The sequence below is a fragment of the Zeus faber genome (assembly GCF_960531495.2).
Source record: "Zeus faber genome assembly, chromosome: 8".
NCBI lineage: Eukaryota > Metazoa > Chordata > Actinopteri > Zeiformes > Zeidae > Zeus > Zeus faber.
Window position 1 is genome coordinate 23,273,335 of NC_137195.1, and position 12,168 is coordinate 23,285,502.

General features: G+C 45.7%; 1 protein-coding gene across 1 annotated transcript; it reads right to left on the minus strand.

Annotated features, from left to right (window-relative positions):
• Positions 1–9,607: 9,607 nt before the first annotated feature.
• On the minus strand, positions 9,608–11,623 carry LOC307233828 (E3 ubiquitin-protein ligase TRIM39-like). The gene has a single exon (XM_080005262.1). The coding sequence runs from the start codon at positions 11,618–11,620 to the stop codon at positions 9,992–9,994; it is 1,629 nt and encodes a 542-aa protein (XP_079861388.1). The 5' UTR covers positions 11,621–11,623; the 3' UTR covers positions 9,608–9,991.
• Positions 11,624–12,168: the final 545 nt, after the last annotated feature.

A 12,168-nucleotide genomic window follows, 5' to 3' on the forward strand; every position in this document is an offset into this window, starting at 1 on the left:
CTTCTGCATCTCCATAAGTGTATCATCACATGTTTCGATTTTTATGATGCGCTTCCCTGCCTCCTCCTCTCGCTGTGTAAAATCTGTTGTCCCATGGCATCCTCAACTTTCCTTCAGATTTCACCCTTGAATGTATTCAGTTGGGCTCTTACGTCAAATCGAAACCTTTCTCGGGAATCGGAAAGTTCCTTTTTCATCTCTTTCTTGCATTTCCTTAGCAAGCACTTCTAAATGTAGTTAATGCTGCGGGTTGGTCCTCCTGTGTGTAATTTGCCATCTTCCACATTTGCCCCAGGAGAGTTGCTAATTCTCTGAAGAATCATTACTCAGCTCAAATGTGATGAATCTGTCTTTATCACATGCACGCATGGAGAAACAATTACAACTGCGGTCGATAGCGTTCTGAAAAGGGATGCAAAAAAAGAGAAAGAAAAAAACGAGTATAACTTTGCTTTCCATTTATTCTGTAAAACACTTAAAGTAAGGTACTTTTTCCCATGGTCTTAAATGAAAACAAAATACAAGATGTCCAATGTTTAAATAAAATCTTAAAATATATAAAATATTCAATAATCAATTGTTAAATTATAGTGCAATATGAGGCAATATGATACCTTCTTCTTTTAAACATGGCAGTGAGTGAAAAATATGATACGATCCACCCCCAGTAACTGAATTTAATTCCAATAAGAAACCAGTATCATGTTCAATTTCTCACGTTTTAACAAACTAAATTTCATGAAAATCGGTTCAGACAGTTCAGTACAGTTGATGTTGTAGAGAAGTTTGCATCTCTCAATGCACATCGTATTTGTTTACTAGCGAATCTCGACCGCTCCAATATGGCAAACGGGCAGATGCATAGCGACGACATGCAGCAGCTTATTCACAACATGTTGTAAAGTAGCAGCGTAATAATAGCGTTGAGATTTATGAAATTATTACTTTAAAAAGTAACAGCGGCAGTAAAACTATTTCAGTATGATGGTTACATTTTGCAATTGATCCGCGGTTCACATGCGAGCCAAACGCCGATCCATACAGATCACGGATCGACTACATTCCGTTACGCCACTTGTTCTGAATGGGTACAAAGCAGAATCTCTTGAGGTTCTGATAAAGGTGCCGCAAGCGAACCATACGGCTCATGGATTGCGCACTCCCAGAGTACAACCATATACACTGCTCAGCCACAACATTAAAACCACCACTAAAAACCACTAATATTATGTATTGTGCACTGAGTGTTCTGACACCTTTCTATCACAGCAGCATGAACCTTTTCAGCAATTTGTGCTACAGTAGCTCTTCTGTGGGATCGAACCAGACGGGCTAGACTTCGCTCTCCACTCGCATCAGTGAGCCTTGGGCGCCCATGACTCGTCGCCGGTGCACCAATTGTCCTTCCTTGGACCATTTTTGGTAGGTACTAACCACTGCATACCGGGAACACCCCATAAGACCTGCCTTTTGGAGATGCTCTGACCCAGTTGTCTAGCCATCACAATTTTACCCTTGTCAAAGTCGCTCAGATCCTTACGCTTGCCCATTTCTCCTACTTCCATGGATGGATGGATCATACAGATTGTACTTGCAGACCTCTTCGCACAACCTCCCTTCGGAACGCGTCCATCTTAAATAACGTGACGTGCACGGTGCGGAGTTCCAAAAATTGGGAGGTGCACGGCCCTTTGAAAAATTGCCTTGCGGAGCTGTCCCGACCAACTAGAAAGCAAGCTGTATTTTATACAGCAGGGTGGACAACGTCCTTAAGGCACTACTTTGTGACACAGGATTTATGTCACAATATACAGTATGTCTAGAAAGATATGCATCACAAAGGTGTCACAGCCCTAGTGTGACGCATGTCATTATATTGTTTACAGCACAATACGTCACACTCACATAATAAACACAATACAACAGAAAAAGGTCTTCTTTCTTTAGAGTCAGAGGTCACTAGTACTTAACTCCCCATTGGAGGACAGTCTTTACCACTACCTCATTCAGCTTCTTGTTGTTATAGTCAACTATTACATATGCCTACATGTCACACGCATGGGGATATTCAAATCATCACAGGGGCAATTGGAGCCTAGCGTGCACGTACAGTGAGGACCGTTTTCACCGGGGTTACAGTTCATCTGGGACCTCAAAGTCCATCATTTAATGTTATACCAAAAGCTTTGTACAAGATCCGTTGGTGCTCAGTTTTGCCAGCGGTGTGTGTTAACTTTGCAACATTATGAAGGGAAAACAGTGCAATTGGTTAGACATAGTGAGCACCTGCAGACTGGGGGAGGAGACAGGAGAAGCGCATCATCGGCACTGGCGTTTCCAAAGTAAATGGGGTCAGAAAGGTTAGTGTGAGCCTGACATTTGCACACTGAAATCCTCTGTGGAGAGGGAATTGTATGGGGGAGGTTATTAACAAGGAAATGATAGTTAACGGGCATCCCATCTGATTTGAGGGCACCGCACTACTGTGGTGAAGCGTGGCAGGTTCCAAGACGGGACCTGTTACCCAGTGGTGAAAGCAAGGCATAAATTGAGCTCGGGAGAAGGTCCTTCACAAACAGGGGCAACCTATGGAGAGGAAGAATGAAGAATTTACAACCAGCAAACTGATGGAGTCAGGGTGTTCAGAGATGTCAAGTGTTGGAGAAAACTTCCTTTTTTTAGTTCTTCAAAATCACGTCGAGATCACCAAGTTGTTCCGTTGTTGTAGAAAACCTTTCTTAACCCTGTTTTGATCAATTACTAAACTTCTGTCGATTGATTCAAGTATGATAATCATTACAACTTGTTTTGATGAATTACTAAACTTCTGTTAATCAATTCAAGTATAACAATTACCTTCGAGGTTCTCCGCGTGCTCGTTGATGGGTTGGAGCGTCAATCAGAAGATGTAACACGACTTTAGGAGTTGGTCATATTTATTGTCAGGCAGAATCAGAAGGTACAGCAGGCTCAGTTCACGAAGTCTGAGCCCGGGCTCCAGGAGCCGAGCTCAGCCAAGTCTCAGCCCAGCCTGTGGAAGCCCCTGGAAGCCCCGATCCTTCTTCCCTGGATCCTTATAGAGTCTCATGTACGCAAGTGGTCCGAAAAAGGACATATGGATCACACAGAACAATGTACGTGACAGAACAACCTGAACAACATGTACGCAAGCGGAAAAGTACAGGAACAACATGCGCGCGACTGGTCACAAAAGGACATTTCCAACCAGAGGCGCCATATTATTTCTAACACAGGACAGTGCATCTGTTAACACTGAGCAACACATTTCAATACGTGCAATGGTGAGATGATCAGTACATGCCTGCGAAGGAAGCGCGTAGACTGTGTATGGAACGATATCACCACATGCCAACACAGCATTAGTGGCAGTCATTGAGACCAGAGCCCTGGTCACTGAATCCAGAGGCCCACAACAGAGGCCCTTCGCTTGCAAAGGTAACATGGCACGGTACTGGACATGCCTTATATGAACGTTTATTGAGCAGTTACTGTGTGCTGGTTTTGCTTTGAACATTTACATAAAAGGATGAGGTATCTGTAGGACCCTCCATCAACCTTGTTTTAAGAAAAACATGTTTTAATAACGATGTCATGTGTAGCGAACTTTAAACTGGAAACAAAGTAAAAGCCCACTGAGAGATTGAGGTAGCTCCTCGGTTGCTGATTATCTGACGCGCGAGCAAAAGCAGATTTGCAGAGATCAGAATATATGTTTTATAACTTTTTATAATTAAAGAACTCAACCTAGTTGTTGCGAGATACATCCTGCGGATGCGCTGGGACGCATCATCATTGATGTTACCTGGGGTCACTGGGTGTTTCTTGTCTTTCAAGCATCAGACACCCTCGCCCAGGTGACCCGACCAGGGTTGATCAGACCCCGGCCTGTGTCCCAGCAGCGTTTGCCCATGGTTTTGCCTTCTTGATCCAAAGCCACCTAGTGGCTTTCTCCGTGGCTTCAGTTACAGATCTGATGGCCTTCCCCTTTGCCTTCCCGGTGATACCCAGCAGCGTGAACACTTTGCAGAGTGAGCGCCCTGCGGCCCTCTGCAGCCCTCTGCAGCCCACCTCTACAGGCTCGCAGCAAGTTCGCCAGCCTTGCCTTCTACATTCCTCCACAAGCTCCTGGTACTTGGCCCGCCTCCTTTCATTGGCCTCTTCCATGCGTTCTTCCAGGGCACTGTGAGCTCCAGCATGATCAATTGCTTGGTGGAATCAGAAACAATGATCATGTCTGGGCGAAGCCGTGTAGATGTTATCCTGGCTGGGAGCTTGCTGGGAAGTTGTTTTCCGAGGTCCACTTCCAGGTGCCAGTCAGTAGCAGTGGTGAGGAGACCAGACTTTGCCCTCGATTGAGTGTCCTGAACAGTGAGGACAGCGAGGTGTATCACTTGTGCCCCAGACATGGAGGTTGGCTGGACTGGGTATGATGTCATAAACAGCCTGGACAAGGAACCTGATGCGATGGAAGTCTGCTTTCCAGATGTTTGACCAGGTGATCTTTCGCTGCAGAACATTCTCCCAGTCCAGGCTCCCTGCTGACCCACTCCCACCATCTTGCTGGCTCGTAGTTCCTCCACACCTGCCCGCACTTCCTCCTGAATGAGGTTTTGCCACTCTTTAACTTGGGCTCTGTCGACTCTGGCGGCCGGGAAGTAGCCAATCCCTGCACGCCCTTGAGCTGTGGACCCCACCAGGGCCTTCTGCCTCAGCTATGACTCAGCCACCTCCAGCGATTTGGCTGCGCTCCATTTCCTGCCTGTTTGAGCCTTGATGCCAGCCAATGACACTTTCGGGTCCCTGGATTCCTTGTACTACAGTGCCTCCCGTTCCTCCGTGAGGCCACTGATCGGGAGCTGCAGGATGTTGGTGGTGCCGTAGAGAGCAGCGCGGCTCAGGCTGCGGGGTAAACCTAGCCATCTACGCAAGTAGCTGCTGATTTCCCTCCCCAGGTCCTTGACTGTGGTCATCGGCACAGCACACACGAGCAGGGGCCAGGTGATTCGAGGCAAGATGGAGGGCTGGTAGATCCAGGCCTTGAATCGCCTTGGCAGCCCCGACTTGTCCACCTTGCTAAGCTAGGCCTCAAGGTCTTTGCTGGTTTTCTGGATGGAAGTGGCCTCTTTAAGGCTGCAGTCAAAGATTTTCCCCAAGCTCTTGACTGGCTACTTTGTAATGGACCCGATGGTGGCTCTGCAGAGTGAAAATCTGAACTTGTCCACTACTTTCCCCCTCTTCAGCACTAGAGACCTTGATTTTGCTGGCTTGAAGCTCATCCTTGACCAAGTGATGAACTTCTCTAGGCCTTGGAGTATTCACCTGCTGCCAGGGACAGATGTGGTGGTGACTGTCAGGTCTTCCATAAATGCCCTTATTGGGGGTTGTCGCACACCAGAGTTGGTCAAGGGACCCCTGCATTCAACCTCGGCCGACTTGACTATCATGTTCATGGCGAGGGTGAAAAGGATGACTGAGTACTGGTACAGCCTGTTATTATGCCCCTCTCTAGCTGATGCCAGTCTGATGTACTAGACCCGGCTGTGACTCTTAACCTGAAGTTGTCGTAGTAGTCAAGGATAAGGTCCATGATCTTCCCGGGAACATAATGTCAATGAAGGGCAAGCTTGACGAGTTTGTGTGGTATGGATCCATAGGCGTTAGCAAGGTCGAGCCACAACACAGTGAGGTCTCCCTTTCCCTTGCGAGCCTCCTGATGAGCTGTGTAACCACTTCCGTGTGTTCCAAACAGTCAGGCACTCCGGTTATCCCTCCCTTTTGAACCGAGGTGTCAATGTAATTGTTCTTTAAGAGGAACAATCAGGTCAGGCGTCGTGACAAGACACTGAAGAATATCTTGTTTCCGACGCTTAGAAGTGATATGGTTCTAAACTGACTGATGGTCTTGGAGTTCTCTTTCTTGGGGATCCATACACCCTCAGCGCACCTCCACTGGTTAGCAATTCTTCCCCGGCGCCAGATCACCCTTAGGATTTTCCATAGATGCCAAAGGAGCTGCGGGCAGCGCTTGTAAACAACATATGGGATTCCACTGGGTCCTGGGGCAGAGGCTGATCTGGCTACTTTCACCACCTGCTGAACCTCCATCCAGCTGGGCTCTGTCATAACAAACTCAGCCGTTGGAGGTTGTGGGCTTATGAGGGAGATGTGTGGTTCCAACTCCTCCTCTCTCTGGGTCACTCAAGGTATTGTACAGAAATGAGTTCACATCATCCACTGAACACGTGAGGCTACCACTAGGCTTGTCACCTAGGGGCTTCTTGGTGAAAGAGAAAGGATTGGAAATGAAAGCAGCATGCTTCCTTGCCCTTTCCTTGCCCCGTCTACGGTGCCACTCTGGCCTGCGCAGGGTCATGAGCTGCTTCCTCAAGATGTTGCAGAGCTCAGCAAGTGGTTGTTTTTCCTCTTCACCAGCCTTCCTGTACTGTTGTTTTAGACTCCGGAGCTCTTGACGCAGCTTGTGTATCTTGGTGGCTCTACGGTTCATCGTATAGGCTAGCTTGGTGTTTTCTCTCTCGACGTGGCCAAACCTCTCGGCTGCATAGCTGACTATGATAGCCATCATAGTTCCAAGCTGCCGATCTGCCTCCCCGGCGATTGTGGTTTCTACAATCTGGCTCACATCAGCATCAAACTGTGCCCATATGCTCTGGCTGCTAGCTGAAGGCCACTTGATCCGCTTCTGTGGGACTAATCTGCAGGGATTGGAAGGCTCTACTGCTTGGAGGGACTGGGCTCTGTGGGGTGATTCCTGGCCGGGCTCCTCCTGCGTCTCACCAGGATCAGATCCTGTGCGCTGCAGCTCATTCTCTTTCTCTCTGCACTTCATCCTGGCCTGATGTACATGAAAAACATGCAGAAAATATGCATAAAATATACTCAAATATACTCAAATAATCACAGCGATCATAGACAAAAAAGCATCAAACAAAATATACGGCGAACCCACTCCACTCGCCCTTCCTACCACTGCCATGCAGGTGAACAGGTTAAGTATATGAATGTCCCCACCCATATCCATGTGACCTTATTATATCATTCACCGTGATTGTGCAATAACAAATAAACAACCAAAATAACCAAAATTACAAACCATCACAACAATAGCCATTTACAAAGGACTCTAAATGAATATATGTATGACTGTATGTATATGTATATGAAAAATAATCTCTTGAACTTGAGCTTGAAATACACAATAAATCTTAACTAACCCTACATCATGGAGACTACATACTACCCATAATCCTGAGTGTAACAGCGACATCTCTGATTGGTGGAGCACGGCATTACCATGGAAATGTTTACTGCACTGGCTGATGGGTACACAGGCATGTGTGTGCAATTTGAATTCCTTTGAATCCGTTCTAAAGTCTGTGAAAATCTTCCCATTATAATGACTTGGTTTAAATTTTGTTTTGTGTAGCATGAAAAAAGCCGGACAATCTTACTCCAGGACACGACCCAATAGATTATTTTTTGTGACCATGAGCACGAAAAAGCAGGGGTTAATAAAGTTTTTTTTTTAAATCATATTTTCTATATTCTTCATAATTGTATTTATAACACTGTTAACATACATTTGAGTTTTCTGCTCCTCTCCATGTCAATCAGTGAATTCCAAAAAATTAATAACGTGATAGTGGCTACATTGCTTTTAAAGCACGGCGTAAGTGTCTACAAACAATAAAGGATCAGTTGTTTTTGCGATCGCATAACACAGTGCAACCTTTTCTTCCTTATCTGCACAGTTGAAATTAACAAAAAAAGTTTGTGGTTTTACATTTAACTTAAACTGAGAAAGAAAGCGACAAATATCACACAATCAATCATCATTAGTCAAGTAGAATATATATATGGGGGTTGGGGGGGGTCTATGTTATAACATAAAACAAGAACAATAATAATAATAATAATAATAATAATAATAATAATAACTTTTGCTGCCGACCTCCAGGGCCTAGGGGAACCACGGACCTCGTTTGGGAACCCTGCAATAGGCCACGAGCTGCCAGAATCCACTCACCTTTGTCTTCCCAAGCACTGAACCATCAGTGGAGTAGTTCCCTCCATCTACTGGAGAGAACTTTTACAGCCTCCACCCCCCTCTCACCAAAGCAGGGTGGGGCGTGATTCATTTTAAATCACATGTCTTAATGCATCAGGCCACACAAAGAATCCTGCATTCAAGGTAACAGTCATCGCTTTTCTCACCACATTCAGCTCCAGACTTGCTAGATTGGACAACAAATAACCAATTGCAATTATGCCGCTTGACCATGTCGTTTTGAGAATAGTAGTACCCACATGTACAGGTTTAGGGAGGGAGACAGAGTCGTTCTGGCAGTGGAGCGCTGACAGAGGCCGATGGGTCGGACCCGGTAAAGCTGCGCCGCCACGGAGCAAAGCCAGCCCCGCCCCTAGCAGGCGTGGCTCAACCACGCCCCCTCGTCTGCCACAGTTGCCCTATCTTTGAAAGCCAGAAATCATGGGATTTAAAATGGCCGGCTTGATTACCCTGAACATGTATTAAATATTGAGGCCGCTTCATCCCAGTCTCACTTTTTCAATAACATTGTAACCGTTAAGCATTAAAGATAATTAGCAATAAACAATACCAAAGATATTGATGATGATGATGGTGATTCCAAGAATAACCATTTTGGCTTAATGAGGTGTAGGGATTACAGCAAAGTTTTACTTTCATATGCAAATTCTTCATCAGATGAAATGTGCATTATTTGTTGTGGTCGCGGCCTTCAAAGAAAGACTGCAATATTATTAATGCGGATGGAAGCAAGGTTGTTAATGAATTGTTTTTGTAAAGCCTTCAGTCACTGGCTAGGTCAACACACGGTTGTTTTACTGCGACTGTACCAAATGGCATCCTGACAATTACATCCTTTTACTGTTCTTGGAGACGCCACCCAGCCAGTGAAGAGGGTTTTGTTCATTTGTCATTTCCAATTCAAGAGATAAATGCCTTGATCTCATTGATCTCGACCCCACAGTCAGAAACCTCTCTTCCTTCTGCCCTGTCGATCTTCTTTATCCCCCTTGTTCAGTCTTTCCTGCTTCCCCCAAAACCCAGGAAGCATGCTGAACTTAGGGGGTAAAAATAATAAAGATGAAAAACAAGGATTTTAAGAAATTGGCCTTATTAGCATTAGCCATATTAGCATGAACCATCTTAGAATTATCCGTCTTACTTTGAGCTGTCTTGGCATTAGCCGTATTAGCATGAGCCGTAATAGAAGAGCATTAGTCGTATTAGCATGAGCCGTCTTAGCCTGACCCTACAACATTTTGAATGAAAATCTTTCAACAATGAGAGCACTGAAATGTCATAAAAAATAAGTTTGGCCTCAAATTTGAATTGAGTGGGAGTGGGACACGGGCGTCGAAGAAGACGCCCCAAGAACTGTGAGTATGTCCCGCGCTCGGCTGTGAAAAGTGTCAACTTGATGGGGGCCCGACCAATGCCTTCTCGTCCCTTTCACCGTTTCCACTGCTCAATGTCAACAGGTGAGATGAGGAGACGATTCCATTCATAGTTTGAAGCCTTTATTGTTCATACCCAAAAAGCAAATCTCCACAGTGAAGCTAATATGTGGAAGCAACAGGTAAAGCACAAAGAAACCAGCAAGTCCAAAAACAGTTCTGTTCACATCAAACTAAACATTTAAAAAGAAGCTTTTACGATGGAAACAAGAGAAAAACACCAAAAAAGGGAGAAATGGAGGAAAAAAAGAATGATGTCCATGTTATTTTTACAAACATTATATGTGATGACATCAAAGTAAAGAACACCTCACACAACATGTTGTAAATATTTGTCATGTCACTCACTCATTGTTGTGGCTTCAAGTGGCTCTGGATAAAAGCATCTGATCAATGGAGATCAAAGTGTAAAGATACAAATGTGCTGTGGCTGGATGAGAGCTCATTGTTTTCACCTCAGAGCTGTGATCCTCAGTGACACATTTGGGTAAAACGCTGGATAGATCTTCTCGGTGAATGTGCAGCCTGTGAAGGAGTAGATATGATCCTTTGCCTCCACATGGTAGAAGGAAACTAGCCCTTCCTCGTAGTCTACAAACACCCCAACTTTGGACATATTTTGTTTCCAGGATAGTTTAACCCCAGAACAAGTTGTTTTATTTCCATGTATAATCCAGTAGCCAGCTTCAGTGATGAGAGATAAACCTCCCTTCCTGTTGACTGACTCTTTGAACACTCCTAAACACCAGTCCTCCCCTTCCACCTCAACCTCAAAATAAAATATCCCTGAAGTGAAACCTTCTCTTCCCAGAACAAATCTATAATAATCAAATCGTTTTGGATTATCAGGGAGCTGCTGATATTTGTCTCCACGTGTCACTTGTTTGCCATCACCAGACACTATCAGCTGTGGTTGTGCTGTATCAGGGTCCAGGGTCACATCCACTGTGTACAGCTGCTGCATCAGCCTCAGTCTGACATCTATCGGTAAGTTTTCCAGATCTTCCTCGACCAAGGACGTTCTGACCAGAATTCTCTGCACCTCCTGAGCGATTGTCTTCTCCAACTGTGCTACGGCCAATCCAAGCCTCGGCCGATGGAGATGAGTGCGTACGGGTATCTCAGACAAGTCCTTGGCATGTGGAGAGGAGAAGACGGATGGGAGGCGCTGGAGGAGCTGGAGGTGGTCCTCAGCGTGTGAGAGATGCTCCATCTCGCTGCTCCTCCGCTGGAGCTCTGTGATTTCCTGCTCCAGCTCTGTGATGCACTCTTCAGCCTGTTTCTCTGCTGCTTTTTGCTTCTCCTCGATGGCTGAGATCAGCTCAGCCTGCTTCGTCCGGACGGAGGCCATCAAAGCGGCGACGGCTTCCGCACACTCCGCTATCTCTTTCTCTGCGACTGTCTTACCCTCCTCCACCGAGCGCTCGATCTCTTCCACCTTCCGTCGTTGTTCTTCTATCATCTCCTGATATTCCGGTATCCTCTTCCCCAGCTGGACCTTGCGGCGCTCGTACTCTTCTTCTACGGGCACCGTTTCGTGACCCTTGTGTTCCGTGCACATGACGCAAACACAGAGCTGCTCAGTCCTGCAGTAGAGATCTAAAAGCTTATCGTGTTTCTTACAGATCCTGTCCTCCAGGTTCTCTGCAGGGTTGATCAGCTTGTGTCTCTTCAGGGCTGCCACCCTCTGATGGGGCTCCAGGTGAGTCTCACAAAAAGAGGCTAAACACACCAGGCAGGACTTCAGGGCCTTGAGCTTGGTGCCTGGACAGATGTCACAGAGCACCGCCCCTTCCTCTTGGTTGTGGTGGTTGGAACCGGCAGCTTTAACATGAACAGCCATCTTGAAATGAGCAGCCACCACCTCAGACATCAGAGTATTGACACAGACATCGGGTCTTTTTTCAAATGACTTTTTACACATTGGGCAATTATACTGTTCACATTCGTCCCAATATTTGGTGACACAGGCCTTGCAGAAGTTGTGTCCACATGAAAGTGAAACAGGTTCGGCAAACACGTCCAGACAGATGGAACATTTAAACTGTTCCGGGTCCAGGAGATCGGTGGCTGAGGCCATGGCTGGAGGAGAGGAGAGAGGAGAGAATGACACAGAGACATGGGGAGCAGATGACAACAAGAGCAAAGCTTATTTTTGTTTCCGTGGTTTAGAACCAGGAGCTCATTCACAAGGTCACCGACTTCAACCTTTCAAACATATATTTGGTGGTGAATTGTGTTGTCAGAACAGTCTTTTTTCAAAAAATACTCAAACTACATGATGACTGACATGAAATGGAACAGGATTTGACCATTTTACTAAAATAACTGCAAAAATAAAACACTTCCCCCTCCACCCTACTGCTTGTTTCTGTTGATGATCTCAATGAACGTCACAAGTTTATGCTCCACAAAGCTCCCAAAAACCCTCTGCTCAACACGTCACTTGATCAAATATTTTCATTAAAAAAAAACAACGACCGACCAAGAATCACAGACATTTAAGACAGAACTGACCTGTATCCTTCGTGTGACTGTGAAAGACAAACTGGATTCTTTTAAGTTTAATTTCCTTGAAAGTGAGAAGCACCACCTACATAGCTCCACCTTTTACTGACAGTCAGCCCA

Excerpts from the sequence above, each read along its gene's own strand:
- LOC307233828 (XM_080005262.1), bottom strand. The coding sequence starts at position 11,620 with ATGGCCTCAGCCACCGATCTCCTGGACCCGGAACAGTTTAAATGTTCC.